Here is a 23,651-nt window from a genome sequence, read left to right as displayed (position 1 = left end):
CTTAAAAACTATGAGGGAGCAATGTGCAAGTTTATTATTAATATTTTATAGTTGTAACATATATAGTTTAATTTATACTTATAAAGTCTGCAGTTTTAGTTTATTTTATACAGTATTTCATATTTTTTTAAAACCTATAATAAAACACAAAATATAAAATAAATTAAATAAAAATATTTAACAGATCTTTTTAATTATTTCTTCCTCATCCATTTTCCATTATACAAATTGCGGGAAAACTACATGTCCAACCTCTTTTTTTTAGATATTTAGACGTATCGAAAAATTATTTTATATAATCTCAAAATGTGCAAGAAACAATTTACTTAAACATAAAAGTTGATATTTTATATACAAGGTCATATTTAAATATTTTCCTCAAAGCTCCCGGGTACTTGCCGCGGTCATGTTAGATATGATGTCAGAGGCAAGAAATGACATGCTAAGAATTCTTGCCATTTTTAAATAAAAAGATATTTGGATGAAAAAACACTTCTGATCACTTTAACACATTTATAAAGTATTCCGAAAACTATTCTTTTCCCTTGGCAGTTGATAAACAGCTGTAAAATGAATTTATTACGCATTGTAAGCGATACATAAAACATAAAAAACATCTACGTATTTCAATTTTAGGAGCTAGCAATCTACTGTCGAAGAACTATACTATTACTATATTAATAATAAATACATAATATAAATTGGATTAGAGATAATAATATAACATCTTGCCAGTATTTTATTATTTAATCGGAAAATACTTAATGAAGCAACAACTTGAATATTTAATAAATTAATATACATATAGCGGAGAACAGATTTATTATAAGCTCGATTTTTAAAAATGCTAGTTTGGATTTTTACCAGGTAAGAAATTTTTTATATAAAAATAAAGTATAATAAAAATATACAGATTTTTATAATTATATATAAAATATATCCATATATGTTATATCTTTCTCTTGTATAATCTTTGTTCGTGTATGCAAGAAAATAAGACAAAAAATTAAAATATAATTAAAAGGGTAATTTTTGTATTGTCTTTTTATAAAAAATGAAGTTCGAAAAAGTGAAAAAAAATTATATAATTATGTATAAATGTAATGATCTAATAAAGATATAAAATATGATTATAGAATATTGTATAACTTATCGTAATTTTACTTTTTGTAAACACAAAAACAATGCAAAAGTTATTTTTCTAAATATTTTTCAATTATTTGTCCTATTATTATGTATACGGACAGAGATTGTACAAGAGAAAGATAACATATATGAACATACTTTATGCACAATTATATATTTATATATTTTTATATAAAAAATTTTTACCGGATATGTGTGTATGTGGAGTGTAGAAACTGGACAGGCTATAAACTCAAAGGTATTCAATTTGTTGGAAAAGGCAATGAAAACATCAGGAACCTCCAAGTTGAAGTCAAAAAGAGGATAAAGGGGAAATTATATAGAATAAGCTGAGATATAAATTGAGATATAAATCCTCCGACGCTGAGGCAGCATCCACTCATATCTCAAAAGTTATCTAATTTGTGTTAAAATAGTGCAGATATTCTAATTATGTGCGTGCGTGCGTGCGTGCGTGCGTGCGTGCGTGCGTGTGTGCGTGTGTGCGTGTGTGCGTGTGTGTGTGTGTGTGTGTGTGTGTGTGTGTGTGTGTGTGTGTGTGTGTGTGTGTGTGTGTGTGTGTGTGTGTGTGTGTGTGTGTGTGTGTGTGTGTGTGTGTGCGTGTGTGCGTGTGTGCGTGTGTGCGTGTGTGCGTGTGTCCGTGTGTGCGTGTGCACATATATATATATATATATATATATATATATATATCACGCCACATGTATTCACTTTCTTTCGTGAGTTCGAACCTCATTCTCAATGCGTATTGTTGCCGAAGAACGATTTCCATTGTGGTTTATCATTGCGCAACTTCACGCGTGCTTAAGTCACGCAAATTTTTAACGCTCCATGTGAAGGAACGTTCACGATTTCCTTTTCTTCTTAATACCCGAAAATCAATATAGTCAACACAATAGCACTTATAATTTATGATTACTACACGATGGAAATCTCAAAAGATTGAGCAACACGAGATTAATTAACAATATTCGCATTAACATTATATATTATAAAATTTCAATTATTTACGAACAGATTCTATCCCTTAATGCCGCGATTATCTACTCGGTTCGAAAAAAAATTATTTTTTTACAAACAAAACTTTTTTGTTTGCTTACAGTTCGGCATATGGCAACTCTCAAGGTTCGTACGCGACGATGAGTTCTCCGCGCCAGCAACAACACAGCGGTCAGCAATTGTTGATGTTGCAACAACAACAGCAGCAGCAACAGGCACAAATGCAACATATGCAGTATATACATTCCCAGCAGCAGCAGCAGCAACAACAACAACAACTGCAGCAGCAGCAGCAGCAGCAACAACAACAACAGCAAATACAATACAGAAGTCCTACCGGAGGCAGTCCGACTACTATGCAAGCTAACAATATTCCAGAGACGAATAACAATACTACGACTAGCGAAGATAGCGATGATAGTACTCCGCATTCTGGAATGGTAAGTCGAATCACGCATGGTATTTACGCAATGGCTGCGTTCAGCAGAACGCAACAGTTTTCAACCGTTTTATGATTCTCTGCTGAACGATTCTAAATGCACTCAAAGTCTCAACACGTTCATTCAGCGGTCGCCATGATTTTCAGCTAATTAAAAGTACGCTGAATATGGCTGCGTTCAGCAGAGCGCAACAGTTTTCAACCGTTTTATGATTCTCTGCTGAACGATTCTAAGCGCATTCAAAGTCTCAACACGTTCACTCAGCGGTTGCCATGATTTTCAGTGAACTAAAAGTACGCTGTATCTCAAGCAAAACGTTATCAGTAAAATAACTGCCTCCAGTGTATTAACATCGCTGAGAATGTATAAATATAAATATACATATAAAAATATTATTTATAACGCAATAGATACAGTGGAAACGCACAGAAAGTTACAAAATGGTATGTAAAAATATTAATATAAGAAAATAAAGAAATATATTATAATTATAATTTAGATAAATTCGGGTTAGCACGCATATAACATAGAATAATAGGTTAAATCGTTAAATGTATACAAAATATGTTATACTTTGATGCATTATACTTATTAATTAAATGTAATGTACTAACTCAAATTATAATATTACTATAATAAAATATACATACCTTCTAATGATGTTTATGGCACATCTTGTAATATGTGATGCATTCCTACTATCTCTTGGTAATTTTCTTCAAAATAATTATTGAACAAGTTTACATAAGTACATAAGTACATGACATTTAATTAATAAGTATAATGCATCAAAGTATTTTACATATTTTATATATATTTAGGGGGTCTATACACGTATATATGAGTTTGGCTCGCAAGTCCGGCTCGGCGAGCTTGATTCGCGAGTTGAACTCGAACGTTTTTTCACCACACACGAAAAGAAAATGTGCGAATTTGGCTCATCTGACGCCGAGTCGAGCCGGACTTGCGAGCTAAACTCGTACGTGTATAGACCCCCTTAACCTATTATTCTAAGTTATATGCGTGCAAACCGGAATTCATCTAAATTATAATTATATATTTCTTTATTTTCTTATATTAATATTTGTACATACCGTAGTCCATACATTTATACATCGCGTAGTCCATACTATATGTCGATGACGTTTTGCTTGACAGCTTGACGTTTTGCGTACTTTTAATTCGCTGAAAATAATGGCGACTGTTAAGTGAACGTGTTGAGACTTTACGTGCGTTTAGAATCGTTCAGCAGAGAACCATAAAATAGTTGCAATACTGTTGCGTTCTGCTGAACGCAGCCAATGTTTTTGTTTGAGTAATTTGTCTCATAAATAGATCTCTATAAGCTAATAATACACAATACGTGTTTTAAAGCATACATATATTTTTATCTATTTATACACATATATACTCATCAATTATAGCTCAGTGTATATCGATTACTATTTACATACTTTTTAAATAATAAATACACTACATTACCTACATGTTATATATAAATATTATATATACATATATATATATCTATATATATATATATATATATATATATATATATATATATATGCACAATACTTTCTGTATAAGCAATACTTCTTTAATTTATAAAAATATTTTCTTTAGTTCATTAAGCGTTTTTTGTATGATCAATATCTTCCACATTAATATCAGCTTCCCAGGAAGGGAAGGGTTTGCACAAATTAATAATTGTTTCAAAATATTTTTGGATAATTTATTAAAATAGACAGTTTATTTTCGGATAGTTTATTAAAAGAAAGTGCGAATATTTTTTAAATATTTTTTCCTATCCAGATTGCTATGGTCAAACGAGAACCACCGTCGCCAGAAGCTGACGTTGGAGCGAAGAATCAAAGAAAAACGAAACCACAGAAGAAAAAGAAGAAGAGAGATCCTAACGAGCCACAGAAGTAAGTAACTATATTTTGGTCTGTATAAAGTAGTAAAAAAAGTCTGAAATATCCATCGTAAAATCCGAGATAAAATCTTTTTTAAGAAGTTGACATTCGCAAAATGATACCGTTTCAACGTTTCTTCCACTTCTTTCTTTCTTGCCTATAATATAATATCACTTAAAAATTTTTATTTTTTAATATTACAATCAAGAAAAAAATATTTTTTAGTTGAGTTAGTATTACTTGTATGCGACAAAAGCATACAGAACTAAAACTATATTGTGTCAATATTCTATGTTCACATTTGTAATAATGGTATGAATTATTATCGCCCTAAATTATCTGTCATCATTATTGCTGTAAATGTAGAACTATGTAAAAATATAGAATATGTTGGAATAAGCAAAACAGATGTAGGCACCAAGGGAAAATAATTTTACATACCCTTTTTCTTCTATTAAAAGTTTTTTGGATAGTTTATTAAAAGAGAGTCAACAGAGAACAATGTTTTGTTGCCCGGTTTCCAATTACAATCACAAAGTGTAATTATAATCGTTAAATGCACGCTCTTTGGATTTGCTATCGCAAAAATTCGCGCAACGTCTCTCAGCCAAAACAGTTCCTCGCTTCGGATTGCTCCGAATTTTTTCTGTCTCTGCACAATCAGCACCAAATTCACCCTCCTTCACACGCCTCACGAATGTACTTGATTCTGATATCGCTGAGCTAGAGTTCCTGTAAGTAGAGTTGTGCCATACCGTAGCTTTGTCTCACTCCCACTAACGTCTTGTCGATAAATGGCGGACCAATATAGCTTTGTCTCACTCCCACTTATAGCTTTGTCTTACTTCCACTAAAGAACCGGAAGCGCTGATCGGGAAATGGCGGAGCCAATCAGCGAAAGGAACACCATTGGCTTAACTCTTCCTTGACTAACTCTACGCTGAGCTTATTTTTCGCACCATCTTGCGACATTATTCGCGACTATGTTCCTAACTTGTCACTCATCCTTGTCAATCTCTCACCTGCCGCCCTAATCTAATAATAGATTATGATTTATTTTATCTATCTCTATAGAAATAGCCAGCTTTGGCCATTCTGGAAATCAGATTCCTTCGTCTCGAACTTTTTACTTCGATTAAAAGAAAAGAAAAAATGTAAAAGATATAATGTTTTAACGCTTATGAACAATTACCTATAAATATTCTTACATATAAATATTCAGCTAGAAATATTTATTATATGCTACACTATTCTACAGCTTAGAAACATTTAATTTTAACCTTAAAAATATTTAATTTTTAATACACTTTGGAAGTAGAAAAATCTTTTTTATATACAAGATGCACTTTATAAGTATAAACGATATTTCAAAAAGAAAGCACTTTTTACAAAAAAATGTTCTAGACAAAAATTGTGGTGTTTAAAAGATCCCATTTATCGGTTTGAATAGTTGGACTTTAGATGGCGTTGCCAAGATCATATCAAAATTACCTTGAATGTTTTAAATTGGAACGCCCATTTTTTATTGCATATGGGTGATTTCCATGCCAAATCGACCAGGGTTTGACCCTCGACCTCTCGCATTTGGTCGGCGATTTTTTATGTTATTGTTCCACCTCTAAGATGCACTCTGAATTTTTTTTACATTTTTTTTTAACAATTGATTTAGTTATAATTTTTTAAACCGACATATCGATGGCCACAATTTAAAAATCTGAAAAAATTCTTAAAAATTCTGTGTCAGATATCAAAATTTTTAAGCCTAGGCCCAAAGTGGGCCGGCGTTCACTTCTAATTTTTTCGAGCTTTTTTCGAGTTTTTTTTGAAAAAAAATATTGAAAAAAATTAGAAGCAGACGCCGACCCACTTTGGGCCTAGGCTTAAAAATTTTAATATCTGACACAGAATTTTTGAGATTTTTTTCAAATTTTTTTGAAGCGATTTTCTAAAATAAAAAAAATCGCGTCAGAAAAAACTGAAAAAATTATCAAAAATCCGGTGTTATATACAAAAATGTTCAAGCAACAGCCTACAGTAGACTGACGTCTGCTTCTAATTTTTTTCAATATTTTTTTCGAAAAAAACTCGAAAAAATTAGAAGCAAACGCCGGCCCACTTTGGGCCTAGGCTTAAAAATTTTAATATCTGACACAGAATTTTTGAGAATTTTTTCAGATTTTTAAATTGTGGCCATCGATATGTCGGTTTAAAAAATTATAACTAAATCAATTGTTTAAAAAAAATCTAAAACAAATTCAGAGTCCATCTTAGAGGTGGAACAATAACATAAAAAATCGCCGACCAAATCCGAGAGGTCGAGAGTCAAACCTTGGTCGATTTGACATGGAATGCTCCATATTCTTGTAGCCCTTGTCGAGACAATTTTAAAGTACTACCTATTTGCCCTTTTTCGATGAAAAATTCCCGAAATATGAAGCTTGAAAGTTAAGATGTCGACGTTAGCATTACCCAAGGTACCACACACCCAAGGTGTATTACGTGGAGGTCATACGGTCAGGCTTACACTTTGTGTGTGTGCGTGCGTGCGTATGTGTGTACTACAAAGATAAGGACCCCGGGGTTTGTCAGCTCCACAGTATTTCAAGACTTCAAACACTCCTTGTGGTGTGTTGGGTGTGTGTGTGAGTGTGTGTGTGTGTGTGTGTGTGTGTGTGTGTGTGTGTGTGTGTGTGTGTGTGTGTGTGTGCGTGCGTGCGTGCGTGTGTGCGTGTGTGTGCGAGAGCCGACGAATTACGGAGTCCTTATCCTTGTGATATACAAACACATACACATACACACACCACAAGAAGAGTTTGGAGTTTTGAAATTCTGTGGAGCTGATGAACCACGGGGTCCTTATGGTATACACACACACTACAAGGAGAGTTTGGATTCTTGAAACACTATGGAGCTGACGAACCACAGGATCCTTATTCTTGTGGTGCACACACACACACACACACACACACACACACACAAACACACACACACACACACACACACACATACACGTGCGCGCGCACACAATGAGATGCAATTCTGACCAGTAAAACTTCATGCGGTTTATTTTGGGAAGAATTACAACCATAATTTGGGGCGGCAGTGTGGTCTAGTGATAGAGCGCCAGATTCGTAATCTGAGGAACCACATTCGAGTCCACTTGAGCACATAAACATGGAATTTTAATATTCCGAAAACTGCACCCCTCGCGCGAGAAATTGACTCTCATGCGGAGAAAACTGGGCTCCGTCTTTCAGAAGAGACGTTAAGCCGTTGGTCCAAAAAGTTTAATAGGGTTAAGTGTGGAGGTGAATGAGAATTGTAATCTCATAGGGGATCAATTAAAAACTTCCATTGACAATCATAATTTGAGCTAATGACAGTGGCATCTTAAAACGCAATTATCTTTATTTCTAATATTGATTGCGAAAAATGAAGAGCTTAATTGAAACGAATTTTGTCTTTACTTTCCTGGCCTTCAAAATGATGCAAATCATTGAATAGAGAATATGGTGCAGGTTATGCAAATTATTGTATAGAGAATAATGAATGCAGCTATTGAAATTATGAAAGAACCAAACGAACCGCAGGTCCTCCTAGCTTTTTAGGCCTTGCTGAATCGACCTTGTTGCAAATTCAAAATTGAATATCTCGGCACCTAAAATATCCTAGCATAAATTTTCAAAAATAATTTGAAACCTTTGAAACCCTATTTGTCGAAATTTAAATTGAAATTGTGCGCGACGATGTTTTCAAAATGGCCGAGCATTATTGCCATTTAAATATTCTTAAAGCGGACATTTGGCGCTTTATTTTACATTTAAAAAAATATTTTTATCTTCACCATTTACCAAGTTATAATCATTTATGGTAAATTTTTCCCACAAACATTTTTAGTGTACCACTTTTTTGGGGACTGAGTGTATTTGTGACTATTTTCCTAACTTGCCTCTTTGTCGCCTACCTATCGCCCTACTGTAATAATAGATTATGATCTATTATCTACCTCTATAGAAGTGACTCGTAGCAAAATACAACAGAATAGAAAAAGGAAAAGAGATAAAAACGGAATGGAGAGAGGGAAAGCACTATGCTGATATCTATTTAATTAGAGAAATGAAACATATCGATATTTCCATCAAAATAATGAAGTTACTAAGGTTTATTTTTAAAAAAGGAAAAGTAATTAAGTGCATTACAGAAACGATAACTTAAAAATCGGTCATATATTTTTTTTTAGGTGCTGTCGAATTTAGATGATTATTGTTATATATGTACCTCGGATATCAGACTCTACGGTTCTGTACTTTTGGAATAGTAAACTGGGGTTAGTGTTTCACTTTGATTAAGTGAATATCTTTATTGTGAGTCTCGATACAACAAACGTTTTCACTTAAGTCCGAGATCAGAGAGTGTCTCAACGGTCATGACAAGAGAGAATATATAGAGCTGACACGTTGAGTCGCGCCACCTTTTTGGGTGCGTCCGCATGTAATGTTAAATGCTTAAAGTGCTTAAACTATTCTTATGAAATATATAACATTTTCCTTCCTTCTCAAAGCTTATAACTATAGTCTTACAAATTTAATCTAGACGGTGGTTTTACAATTCTGCCCGAACGGGTTGTCGCTACGTTATCAGCGCTGACTTTCTTAGGTGTGTCCACTAACTTCTTCTTACATGGTTGAACGGGTGATTCTATTTTCGAGTTCCCCTCATCCACCACGCTATCTGTCTCAGTAATTGCAGTACGATTTGATTCGTTATTAACAATAGTTTCAACTACTGGTCTAATTGACTCTTTAGTGTTACCTACTGGGGTAGTAGCTAGATGTGGAGAACTCATATTGCTCGCATTATTTGTATCATATAATTGGTTCGGATAACTTGTAGCCGTACTTAGTGTAGCATTATTTGGACGTATATCGTTAGCATGTACAAATTTGATTCCCTCCTCTACTTGGACCAAATAAGTACAATAACTAAGAACTTGTATAACTGTGCCTCGTTGCCACAGTTTTGACCGGATATTCTTAACGAATACCGTTTGATTTAAGGTATATAATTGTGTTTTATTTTTATTTAACTGACTCTGATTGTTGGACTGTTGTCTGTAGCAGGATGGTTTAATCAGATCGAATCTCGTTCTCGGTCGCATTTTAAAGAAACCCTGAGCAGGCGATATCCCTGTTGTACTAGATGGTGTGACTCTATATGTAAATAGAAAACTCAATAATTTAGACAGTAATTCTTTTTTACTCAACATCTTCCCCCGCTCAAGTGATATAATTTTTTCCAAACCTTTTTTTACTGTTTGAACCCCGCGTTCCGCAATACCATTGCTTTGCGGATGGTATGGAGGTGATTTGATCGGTGTGATACCATTGGCCTGACAAAATGAAATAAATTCCACAGAATTAAAAGGTGGGCCATTGTCTGAAACCAATTCCACTGGCAATCCAAAAATAGAAAAAATTTCTTTTAATTTCAATATTGTCTCTTTTGCATTTGTACGTTCAGACATTATTTTAACTTCTAACCATTTAGACCGACTATCAACCAAAATCAAAAACGTATAACCATACTTGTGAAAAAAGTCAATATGAACTCTGTGAAAATTAGTAGGTGCTGTAGGCCAAGGAACAAGAGTACTAGAGTTAGAAAAATTTTGTCTTTGCTGGCAGATCTCACATGCAGTGATAAACTTCTCAATTGCCTCATCTATTCCTGGCCACCAGCAATACGTCCGCATGAGCATTTTAGTTCGTACTATTCCCACATGTTGTTCATGAAATAAACTCAAGACTTTACTTCTTAACATTGTTGGAATTACCACTTTTGTACCTATTAATAAACAATTACCTTCTACAGAAAGTTCATGACGTCTTTGGAAATATGGTTTCAATTCTTGCTCAATAGCACCGTTTGGCCATCCTATCAATGTTAATTCAATTACTTTTGCCAATATTGTATCTTTCGTAGTTGCTTTTGCAATTTCGTCTGCTTCCAGGGATAACTCGTTAGTTAAATTAAATGAGTATAAAAATCCTGCTATTTCCGTTTCCGTCGACAGTGGTAGTCTAGATAGGCCATCTGCATTTGCTACCATTTTACTTGGTTTATATTCAATCTCATAATCGTACGCTGATAGTGCTAAAGCCCAACGAGTAATACGCGCAGCTGCTGTCACTGGAATACCTTTATTTCTACCAAAAATAAATTGTAACGGGCGATGATCTGTTTGTAATACAAATTTCCGTCCGTAAATATATTTATGAAATTTTTTTAACGCTACAATGAGCGCTAATGCCTCTCTTTCTAAATTTGAATATCTCTGCTCTGTTGTGGATAATGTACTTGATGTAAATAATACAGGACGAAGGTCATTACCAACTTTGTGACTCAAGACTGCCCCCCCACCCCATAACTGCTAGCGTCGCATGTTATATATATAGGTAAATTAGAATTGAAATGTACAAGAACTGAGTCAGACGTAAGTAACTTTTTACTGAATTGGAAGATTTGTTCGTGTTTATCCGACCATTGAAATTCTACTCCCGATTTACAAAGATCGTATAATAATCTAAGTTTGGCTGAAAGCATAGGAATGAACTTTCCGTAATAGTTCAATAACCCTAGATATGATTTTAATTGAGTAATGTTTTGGGGTGATGGAGCCTTGTGAATACTTTCCACTTTATCATCTAATGGATGGACTCCTTTTGAGTCAATCCGATGTCCTAAAAATTCAACGTTTTCTTTATAAAATTTACATTTAGCCTTATTAACTTTAACATTGTACTGTTGTAAACGTTCTAATACAGCCAAAACATTTTTATGGCAATCCAGTAAAGATGACCCATAGATTAGAATGTCATCCAAATAACATTTGACTTTCGGAATGCCAGCGAGAATTGTTTCCATACAAGTTTGGAAAATGCCAGGCGCTGAGCTTACACCATACGTAAGGCGGTTATACCGGAATAGACCCATGTGTGTATTAATTGTAAATAGCTCACGTGACTGTTCTCCTATCTGCATTTGTTGATATGCCCCTTGTAAATCTATTACGCAAAAAATTTTATTTCCTCCTATACAAGCAAAAATATCTTCAGGCAATGGTAACACACAATGATCACTGTCAATTACTCTGTTTAATGTTTTCTTAAAATCTACACAGATCCGAATGCCCGCATTATTTTTTTTTGGAACTTCTACTATGGGGCTTGCCCACTTACTATGCGCAATTTTTGTTACGATTCCCGATTGCACCATCTTTGCTACTTCCTCTTCTACTTTTAATTTTAACGCATATGGCATACTATATGCTCGATGAAATATAGGTTTAGCATCGTCTTTAAGTTTAATTTCCGCCTTAAAATGTTTAATGACCGCCTCCGGTTCTTCTTCGAAAACCTTCCGAAATCTATTTTTAAGTTCAATCATCATTATTTTTACAGTCTCTGATTCATGTGTAAAGACTTTATTTAAGCTAGTGTGTTCAACTAACATGTCAGTATCTAAAATCTGTCTCCATTGTGGGTTGAGAATATCCAGCCAGTTTCTACCAAGTAATGGTATAAATTTAGTTTTACTATCTATAACAATTAGCGGTAAGGTAAATATTTTCTTTTGATACTCTACAGAAACAGTTATTTGACCTATGATATTAACTTTTTCACCTGTGACTACTCTCAACTTAAAAGTAACTGATTCTACTCTTATACTAGGAAATAACTTCTTATAATCATTTATATGCATTACAGACTTACATGCACCCGAATCGACTTCCATTACAATAGTTTTACCTTCCACTGGTATTTGAGTATATAATGTTTCATTTCTTTTGGACTGTCTTAAAGTGTTTAAAAAGTATGTATCCTCAGACTCCTTTAACCATCCTACCGTCGAGGAATCATTTCCAGCCGCGTTTGGTTCCTCTTGACTGGCTTCCTCCGACGTTACTTCATTGATTCTATTCTTGCACCATGTTGATTTTGCTGTATGTCCAGTTTGATTACATGAATAACATTTCCAGTTAATAGCTGGACACTTATTGTTATCCCAGTGAATTTTGAGACACCTTCCACATCTTGATTTGCTTGTACTGTTCGTAGGTTGACCGGCTTTACTGGTTTGACTGACATCTTGACTGGATGTAGCTTTATTTTGCCACGCTGGTCGACTGAACTTCCTGCCTTTGTTAAATTTGGCGGTGCTTACTTTATTGACAGCTGCCGCCTCGGTACCCATGGCTTTAATTTGTCCTTCTGCCATCTCTACACTTGTGGCAATTTGGAACGCTCGTTCAAAAGTTAGGTTATCTTCCGTCAATAGTTTTCGCTGCACAATCTCGGAATACCGCATACTAATTTGTCTCGTAAAGCTTCGTTTAGAAATGTACCAAAAGCGCAGTGTTTAGCTAGATTCTTTAAACGCGCTACATAAACTTTAACATCCTCGTTAGTTTCTTGCATAGCTGAGTAAAATTTATAACGTTCTGCTATAACTAACCTTTTAGGACTATAATGGCTCTCTAGTTCTGAGCGAAGACGTTCGAATGTTAATGTACTCGGTAAAGTTGGTGCCAATAAATCTTTTAGCACTCCATACGCCTCTCCTCCTATTAATGTTAGTAAAAGAGACACCTTTTTATTGCCTGTTACTTCATTGCAAGCGAATAACATTTCAATTCGTTCCATATACGAGGTGATATCTGTCTCCCTCGGATTGAAGGCTTCTATGGATCCAATGAGCGCCATTTCGAGAATGCTAATTTCCACGTATTTCTCGATGTAGGTTCACAGACTCGTCGCCAATTTATGTTATATATGTACCTCGGATATCAGACTCTACGGTTCTGTACTTTTGGAATAGTAAACTGGGGTTAGTGTTTCACTTTGATTAAGTGAATATCTTTATTGTGAGTCTCGATACAACAAACGTTTTCACTTAAGTCCGAGATCAGAGAGTGTCTCAACGGTCATGACAAGAGAGAATATATAGAGCTGACACGTTGAGTCGCGCCACCTTTTTGGGTGCGTCCGCATGTAATGTTAAATGCTTAAAGTGCTTAAACTATTCTTATGAAATATATAACAATTATGATACAAACTAGTTGTCATTTTTTTTAATATTTTGGATATTTTCTTGAATTATAATAATTGCAATACTAATGTAAACACTAATAATATATTACTAAACATTTTAATCTCTTTAAACGTAATCGTTTATCTAAAATTTATGATATAATGCTGGTTACTGATTTTCAGACCTGTGTCAGCATACGCCCTTTTCTTCAGAGACACTCAGGCAGTAATTAAGGGAAAACATCCAAATGCCAGCTTCGGCGAAGTATCTAAAATCGTTGCGTCAATGTGGGATGCATTAGACATTGAACATAAAAATGTAAGTATTTAAAATCTTAATAATCTTATGTATTTCTGTTAATAATCTTATGTATTATTTGTTCGATGATTATCTATATCGAGTATCGTTTCAAGTATAATTGTGACAAATGCTACTTAATATAATTATAGATTTTATTATATAATTTTATATAATTATTATATAATACTAATATTAAAAAGAGTAAAAAAGAAAAGTGGTCTAATAAGAGCCAAACGCGGTTATTTGTATGTAAGTTGATGCTATGTAACATTCAATTAATAATTTAATACAAACTATAAATCGTTTTGGCTCTACTTTGAGCCATCTTTAGTGACGCGGTGATAGATAAATTAAATAATCTCAAGCTCTCCGAAAAATATAAAGTGAGTAACTGAAGCTGTGAAAAAGACAACGGAAACAGTTTGTCAATCTCACGTTCTCTGAACTTGATTTGGTGAATAGATTTCATATTTTTTTGCCGGTTAGTCTCAATTTTTATTAAATTTTTCTAGCTTTTCCTCTTTAAGTTTACATTTTTTTTGTACCTTTAACTTTTAAATACTCACCAAACTAGGGGAGACCGGGGCGAAGTCGGCCCTTTTTTTTCGGTGCCGATTTTTAACAACAAAATAAATCATTTTAGTGAAATATAGTATACCATTGTAAAGAGTGAACCCTTGGCTACAAAATTTATGTAGGCATTTTTGGTCTACGTCACTTTGTTCAACCGGTATAGAGTAAAAACGACAAAAGTGCAAAAATTGAAAAGTCAAAATTCCCGGGGCGGAGTCATGTCTTCATTCTCGGACTGGATTTTACATAAAGATACATAATTTTGATCATAAAAAATAATAGAACACACTTTATTCATTGTTTTTTAGTAGAAAAATGGAAAGCGGAAAATAATTTCAAGAAAATCAATTTTCTTTTTCGCTAACAGTTAAAGCATGTAAAAACAGAGTCTTACGAGCGCACGCACTCGTTGTGTGCCTTACGCCTGCACGAAATGCACTGTTTTTCATCGGCTCTGTTTTCTATTATCTCCGAGCATACGCAGCACATATTATTTAGCTTTCTTGACTTCGTTTTGGCTTGGAAACGACTTCGCCCCGAACACAAGTTTTAGGTTTGGTCGCTTATAAAATAATAGAAATCAATGAAAATAAAAAAACTGCACTGGATTCGTGTTCAGCATGCATTACTCTTTAGAATCACTTACTTTGAGATTCGAAAAGACAATAATACTTAAGATATTACAAATTTTCGACGCGGAAGAAATTTTACTTTCGACCTGCGAAAACACGTTTGCTTCGATAAGAATTACAACATGGCGCGTAACCTCACTAAACTCTGTTGGTCACGTGGGCACCATAAGCCGCGTTTACAGTATTAATGGCGAGTTCACACAACATACAGATTTCGAGATAATTGCAAAAACGACTCCGCCCCGGGGCCGACTTCGCCCCAGTCTCCCCTATACTTTTCGGAGAACTTGAGATTATTTAATTTATCTATCACTGCGTCGCTGAAGATGACTCAAAGTAAAACCGAAACGTACGATTTATAGTTTGTATTAAATTATTAATTGAATATTACATAGCGTCAACTTACACACAAATAACTGTGTTTGACTCTCATAGCCCACTTTTCCTTTTTATTCTTTAATTTTAATATCAAGCGTCTTTAGCTAATTAATTATTTCTTTTAATTTTAATACCATCGTTGTTGAGTTAAAGTATAAATTTTCACATAGTATTACAAAAAGAAAACCGAGGCAGCTAAGAAGGAATATTTGAAGGCTCTCGCTGCATATAGAGCATCTTTAGTAAGCAAAGGTGCGAGTGAAAATGAACAAAAACAGCAAACACAACAGCCACAACAACAAATGCAATACAGCGGATACTCAGGCTATGCCAACAATTCGGCGCCAGGAAATGTTACATATCAAGTCTATAGCCCTCAGCATCAACCTTCGTCGCCTCAACAGCAACATCAGCAACAGCAGCAACAGCAGCAGCAACAAATGGCTGTTAATAAAAAGTCACCCCATCATTTAGCTATGCAAGGAAATCCTCAACAACAAGTATGATTTAGCAAATATACAATAGAATTTTCGAAAAAAAGTCAAACATGATAAAGACAAATATAATTTTTTCGAAATTGTAATTTAATTTTATACTTGTGTCCTCATGACATAATTGTTGGTACCTAGACAAGAATTAATACATAAATTCAGTGATTAACGTATTACTCATTAATCACTGAATCACTCGTTAATCACTCGTCTTTCTATAAATAAAATAAGACTGTTGTTACATTTATCATATAACATACAATAAGTAAAACTTGTAAAAACGTTGTTTGTATAAAATTCTCTAAATTTTTTCATGTTTTTGTCTTTGTTTCTTTGCCTATGTATAATAAGAACTAATATATGAAGACATTGAGAGATTTTGTTTTTATAATTCTAGTAATTCATATTCGATTAATGAAAGTCATGAAAAATATGAACAATTTCAACGATTGATACATATATTCTTATTTTTTATAGGGTTTAATGGGCAATGTAATGGCACCACCGCACATAACACAACAGCAACAGCAGCATATGCAACAGCAGATTTCACAACAGCAATATATGCAGGTTAATATATTATCTCCATTCTGGTTTATTATTCATATTATTCAATATATATTCAAGTTCGAAATACTTCGGTTGTTTTGCCGTACTTTTTCATTTTTTAATTAATCCTTTATTTTTAATTATCTTTAATTGTAGATAAAGGAATTTTATTTATCTTTATTTTTTTATTCTGTTAGTAATTTTTTATTTTCCGTTTTTTCTATCTTTTTTAATCCTTTACATAACATCGTACAGCAGACGATATAAATATGCTTATTTCTGTGTGAACTTAATCACATTCTTTGTACATTTGATCAAAGTGATTCTAATATGCATAATCTTTTCTGTATTGTTAATATAATATCAAGCTTTTTCTTTAATTTACACTGCAGGAAGTTACGTAAAAACTATAATATAAATTAATATATTTTTAAAGATATTGATTCCTTTGACTGACAGAAGAATTAATTAAGAACTTAAAAAACAAAGGATACGTATCATGAAAAAATTTCAAAGATATACCAAATATATAAAAGGCATATCCATATATGTATGCACCAAAAAATTTATTTAATAAATATCTATATTTGAATTTTAGAAAATAAAAAATATATTTATAATTAAGGCTAATTTTTTAAGCTTATAGAATTATATGTTTAATTGTGACTTTGTTTTATTTATTTATTATATAAATTTAAAAAAATATTTTGATTGTATTTTATTAATTTTTTTAATTTAATGATTTAAAATAAAAATATATTAATATCAATAATGCATTTTTTAAATTTATGTTATATAATATATTTAGTATATTTATTAATAAAAATAATAAATTAGCGTGCATACATAAAAATAGAGGATAAGAGAAAGAAGAAAAATGTAATAAAATTATTTTTATTGATTATTACGCCTTTTTAAGTTATCAGAATATTTTCTGTCAATTTCTAATTAGTTATAATACATAAGTATACATAGAAAAACATTTTATAATAACCATGATGCGTATTACTAACAATCAAATTTGCGCATCTTCTTCTTACATATTTAATAAATGAATATGTAATAACTCTTTGCAATATGCAGATAGATTGACAAATTTGATCAGGAATTGCTAAAAAATTTATATTGTATCCACATTAAGCTCGTGTTTTGTCGATAACTTGATAACAGATTAGCGGCAGAAATCGAGCAGAATGTCGAACACAGATTCTACTCTATTTCCGCTACCAATTTGCGTCAAACCGCGTAGCAAATACATCAAAGTCCATTTGATTTCTGTCATTGATCTGTCATATTTTATTGATAAACTTTGTTATATATCTGTCAACATTCTACCAACAATATTGTATATACTAAATTTTGTATCAAATCTAGTCTTTCTGCTGACAAAATTTATAACAGATACTTTGCAGAGTTTATTTTCAACATACTCTGGCTGTTGGATAAAAAGTTTTGGTACATAATTTATTGTTATTCAAAAACGGAGAACTTGAGTCGCCAGTGAATAATTAACAATAAGCAAAAGTATTGTGATCGACCCAACTGGCAAATTTTATTGTTCACAAAACGCTACGTTTTGACCGTAGATTCTTTGATTGTGGTCTTGAATCTGCGGTCGAAACGTAGCGTTTTGTGAACAATAAAATTTGCCAGTTGGGTCAATCACAATACTTTTGCTTATTGTTATTATGTTAGAGTAAAGATAGTACTCTCTAAATATTACAATAATGTAATCTTAACGTAAGCTGTGACAAATATGTTTTTGTGTGTAGTACGTTTTTATACTCTACAGTGTACAATATTTTATAACATTGTTTATAGGTACCTCAACAACAGCAAGTACAGCAGGTACAAGTGCAGCAACAACAGCAGCAACAAATAATACATACAAGTCCACCTAGAGCAGAATTTTTAAAATCTGAAGATTTATCGATAAAGTCTGAAACTTTATCTAGTTCTTCGTCGCCAGTAAATCCTTCACAAGTGGCTATGACAGGACAAGGGCCACCACCTTGTATACATCAGGGATGCCCCAATCCTGCTATATCCAATAACGAATGGGAAGATGAATATTGCAGCAACGAGTGTGTGGTCAGCCATTGCAGGTTGGCCAAGAACATTATATTTAATTCTTCTCTATTTTAAATTAATTCATACATTTTATATAAAGAAGTATATAAAATGGACAAGTGTTGCATCTTATTACATGTCTTTGCTGTACGTTTGATTGTATACTCATACTTATATCACAATTGTGATATATTTCTAATTCACAGAGATTATTCTTATATATGTTTTATGACTTCTATTTATCTTATATTTATACCTGCTTTATTATGTATTTCAGAGATGTATTCAACACGTGGGTGTCTTCAAATCAAAATCCTCAACAAAACTATTCTACAGTTAAATAAGTGTCCTATAAGAAATGAACTACAGCAACTACTCAATGGCCTCACAGCTTAATGGCCCGTTGTTAATCTGTAAAGTAAAATATTTAAATGGATGTATATATACATAAGCTGGTGGATGACAACTTTTTCAAGACTATTCATGCAGCAACAGAGATACACAGCATTAGAAAAGTTGACGGATAGTTATATTAATAGTAATAGCATACAGATATGTTCTGTATGTGTATGCATGTCAACGAGAGAACAAGAAGACAAGAGAAAGGAGAAAGAAAGATAATGATGAAATAAAGATAAAATTGTTTCTTTTTAGAAAAAGAACTTAGAATATATATTGAAAAGCCTTATCCAAAAACTTATTACTCTGGCCAAAGGTCTTTGTTTGTAAGGAGTGTATTACGACTTGAGTAATTTAAATAAGTGTATTTATTTACACTTATATGAGAAGTTAAATAACAGCCAACTTTTTTATATTCTCTGATATTCCTTACTGTTAGGCAAAGTGTGCCAATTGTACAGGCATATTTGTTTCTTTTCTTTTTCTTTTTTTTAAATATAGATAGTGTTTGCAGTTTTTAAAGTTCACCCCGAACAAAGACTAGTTTTCTTAATTGTCTCAACTATGTTTCCTCAACTTTACACTTGTTATTTTGATATAGTAATAAATAACACAGTACAAGCAGATGAAAGCAGTGTAAAATATATAAATAAGTGTACTACGTTCAATGTGTGTTTCGTTCATACTGTGAAAACAATGACTAGATAAAAAGAGGACTTATATAGCAAATTATTACATGCCATGGTCGTTAATTATCATGTTTTATTTTAAGATGTAAGATTTAAGAATAAAAATTATATCTATTATATTTCTTGATTAGGCATATATTTTTAATTGCTTGTAATTATAGATATCATATTTGAACTACATATGTATTATACTTATATTGCAAGAATAAAAAAATAAAAATATGGAATTAGATATAATTTTGATTCAATTATATATAATTCCATATTTTTATTTATTTTTTAATTATATATATATATTATATAATACATATATATATGATACATATCATGTATATTATACATACATATATATATACATATATATATATATATATATATATATAAATTATTTTTGCAATATGATTATAATTCATTACATGTAATTTCCCGAGTAAAAGTTTTAAATTTTAGTCATTCTCATCTCTTGGATGTTGCATCGTAAGTATCATTTTATTTCTGTGAGTAGAAGAAATTTAATTTATTTTGTAATGTATTCTGATCTCTTGTGTTCTCCCTTCACAAGAAAATTTATTATTCCGTCTCTGTTCATACAACATAGAATACAATCGACTGATAAACATACGTGAAGCATCCATAATCGTATAATAGTGTTTTCACAAATAAATATACTATAATACTATTAGTCCATCACAGTTATAGAAGTTAATTACTATACATTTAGATTAGGCCCATATAAGTAAAACGCGATTTAATTACATAATTTATTTTTATATTGATATTACAACAACCAATAAATAATACAGTACAGTTTTCATATATAAAATTTCATATAGTACACAAAAGAACGTGACATCAGAATGATATTGACAGCAAATGCAAATCTGATATTTTTTTAAACACATTAATATTACATTACATAAAATTGTTTCCATTTGTTTTTTATTAATTATATCTCTTCTGTTATTACTTTCGAAGAATGTATTGCCTATATGGATACGGCTAATATGGATATGGCTAATATAATTTAATACAAGCAGCCCAATCATATTAATAGATCATGGAGAAATTATTTTAAAATTTTTAAATAGATGAAAAAAAGAATATGTTGTATCTCTCCAAAATTCTTGAATTAGATCAAATCTGTCATCGCGATCAAACAAATTACAATATATATATATATATATATATATATATATATATATATATATATTGTTCTTGAATTACAAAGATCGAATAATTACATATTTATGTCCTCTGATTGAAATACACTTGTAACGTAGGCCTTGAAATAAATTAATATGATATAAGCATTTTTATGTATAAAAGCAAAGAAATACATCCATATTAAATTCACCAGCAATTTTGCAATCTCTTATGCAAATATGCAAATTGCCTGTTAGGTAATGCATCCCTCTAACAGGGGTTTTGTTCAAATTTCGTTTTTTCTTTTCTTTATATGAATTATCAAATGTTTTAAATATACTTATTGTTTGATATCCTTGTAAATATATAACTATATTCTATAGATTTATAAGTTGTAATGTAAACATAATATAGAAACTGTATTATATAAATAATACAATTGTGGTATATTATAAAGATACGTACATATACATACGTGCGCACGCGCGTATACACACACACACACACACACACACACACACACACACACACACAGAGAGAGAGAGAGAGAGAGAGAGAGAGAGAGAGAGAGAGAGAGAGAGAAGATAAAAAGGATAAAAAGATAATTATACTTAATCATTTTAATAAAATAGGATATTAATGATCTAAACAGAGCCCTTTTAGGTAATGGGACTGTACAAATATGTCTATAAAGTAATAAAAAGCAAGTAACGTTGAGAAATAATACGGAAGGAAATCTTCAATTATTCATCTTTAAGGCACAGAAATTTGCATAAAAGTATAAGCATGAAGTGCTTCAATTAATAAAACTCTCGACATAACTCATCGATACAATTTCACAGAATTTATACTATTTGTTCTGTTGTTCGAGACATTTATTCTTAAGGGGATCCTAAAGCCGTCTGTAATACCTACACTCGTACTTTAACAATATTTGCTTCGTATAAAAATTCTACAACTTGATGTTACAAAATGAGGGTGCAGGTCCATTCAGTAGACATCAAGGAATATCATACCGTTTGTAGAATTAGGCTGAGACTCCAAACAAAAAAGTTAAACGAAAAGTACGATTTAGAAAGACCTTTACGTTCACGTAATCGTACTTTTCGTTTAACTTTTTTGTTTGGAGTCTCAGCCTAATTCTACAAACGGTATGATATTCCTTGATGTCTACTGAATGGACCTGCACCCTCATTTTGTAACATCAAGTTGTAGAATTTTTATACGAAGCAAATATTGTTAAAGTACGAGTGTAGGTATTACAGACGGCTTTAGGATCCCCTTAATGCTTATTTTTCTATATAAATTTCTGTGCAATGGGCTCACAGAAACAAAAGCGCAATTTTTGCAACATCAATCATACTCATATAAATCTGTATCGGAAAGAAATTTAGAAAGTATCAAGCATGTGTACTGTAGCGCTAGCCTATACATCAAATGCTAATATATTGCGGTAATTTCCAATAAATTTATGTTAAATTTTAATTGTTTTATGTACAAAGACATGATTAAACGATTTCAGTCCCGAAACTATAGTTACAGAAATACTTTATTATTATCCTGTCATCCTTGTACCTAGAAAGTTAGAATATTTAGTATTACGAAATCACTATTAATATAGTAATACAATTTGAAAAAAGTTATAATGTACCATATAAGATATGAAAATGTGAATAAGATAATAAATGATTTCAAGGCTCCTGTTCACTCACCACTACTATTTCGATCAAATTGTGACGTCAGAAGCGAGAAAGGCTATATAGAGTTCCGTTGTTCCGTATGCGACCCCCCTCCAATTTTAATCTATTTTTGCAGGCACAATTTAGTGGTACGTACAATTTAGTAGTACGTTACAATTTAGTAGTACGTACTAAAAGAAGTTGAAAGCCCCAGTGCAAACTTGCAAATGACTCCAGGAAAAAAGGATTAAATCCTAGATAGCAACGTGTCTGCATTGTTGCTGGCATGTTGCCGACAACATAGTATGTACGTGTTGCTATCAGAATTGTGGCAACTGAGTCCGCATTTGTCGGTAAGTTGATGCCTTCACACGATATAACAATTTTGTATAGCAACTTGCCAGTAACTTGTTGGCAACTTATGCTGCGGTCTAAAATCGTCTGGTTCAAAATTCGAGCTGTTGCTGTCATGTTGCTGTAATAATTCATAGGATCACACAATGTTGTCATATTGTTAGCAATGCGGAGTAAATTTGATGCTGCTCTCTTGCCGACAAATTGCTGGCAATACATATATCCAATGTTGCCTGCGTGTTGCTTCAAATATTAAATTACTCGAAATCAATTGAAGCAAATGTACGGCAAGTTGCCAGCATCATAAGCAATCACAGGTTTGCGCGATTTTGCTCAGACACGCTTTGCTATCTGGGATGTTAGCCAACGACCGACACTTTTAAAAAAAAAATTAGGTGTAAAATCGATTGTATTTCGTTTGTAGATTATTGTAGTGCATTTATTTTCGTTTGTTAGTTTATAATTAATTTTTAATTAATTATTTAAAATTGTAGACCATAAAACTAGCCGACATGTATTATCCTCTTCTAAAAAGGAGATATAAAGTTTATTGTTGTCGCTTTTCCGCGATGCCGATTGGTTCTCTTGCTGCGCTTACTTCATTTGCAGCTGTCATTGTATATTTTGACAGTTGTGTGTATCAAGGAGTTAATAGTGTAATAGTAATAGCATAATGTTAAAGCCAAATAGCGCGCGCGAAGCGCGCGTCTGTAGTGTCTAGTAAAATTTAAAAAATAGGTGTGGAATCGATTGTATTTTGTTTGTAGATTATTGTAGTGCATTTATTTTCGTTTGTTAGTCCATAA

At 32.4% G+C, this 23,651-nt stretch overlaps 1 protein-coding gene and 2 long non-coding RNA genes across 3 annotated transcripts in view; 2 read left to right on the top strand and 1 right to left on the bottom strand.

Annotated features, from left to right (window-relative positions):
• LOC139775993 (TOX high mobility group box family member 4) overlaps positions 1–22,347 on the top strand; it is a 95,599-nt gene extending 73,252 nt beyond the window's left edge. The window contains exons 5-11 of the mRNA XM_071712381.1: positions 2,246–2,582; positions 4,395–4,510; positions 13,771–13,906; positions 15,642–15,971; positions 16,440–16,532; positions 18,333–18,616; positions 18,859–22,347. Coding sequence (XP_071568482.1) covers positions 2,246–2,582; positions 4,395–4,510; positions 13,771–13,906; positions 15,642–15,971; positions 16,440–16,532; positions 18,333–18,616; positions 18,859–18,925 — 1,363 coding nt within the window. The 3' untranslated portion in view covers positions 18,926–22,347. The remainder of the gene's footprint in view (positions 1–2,245; positions 2,583–4,394; positions 4,511–13,770; positions 13,907–15,641; positions 15,972–16,439; positions 16,533–18,332; positions 18,617–18,858) is intronic.
• On the bottom strand, positions 22,324–22,818 carry LOC139776001 (uncharacterized). Its single transcript, XR_011718988.1, has 3 exons — positions 22,684–22,818; positions 22,525–22,615; positions 22,324–22,387 (listed from the first exon to the last, which is right to left on the bottom strand). It is a non-coding gene; the product is annotated as an uncharacterized lncRNA (long non-coding RNA).
• LOC139776002 (uncharacterized) overlaps positions 22,712–23,651 on the top strand; it is a 29,169-nt gene continuing 28,229 nt past the window's right edge. The window contains exon 1 of the long non-coding RNA XR_011718989.1: positions 22,712–22,844. This is a non-coding gene — a long non-coding RNA (uncharacterized lncRNA). The remainder of the gene's footprint in view (positions 22,845–23,651) is intronic.

This window comes from Temnothorax nylanderi, unplaced genomic scaffold (assembly GCF_030848795.1).
Source record: "Temnothorax nylanderi isolate EJ_2023f unplaced genomic scaffold, tnyl_v1.0 TNYL_tig0109_pilon, whole genome shotgun sequence".
Classification (NCBI taxonomy): Eukaryota; Metazoa; Arthropoda; class Insecta; order Hymenoptera; family Formicidae; genus Temnothorax; species Temnothorax nylanderi.
This window is presented reverse-complemented; position numbering and strand designations above follow the sequence as displayed.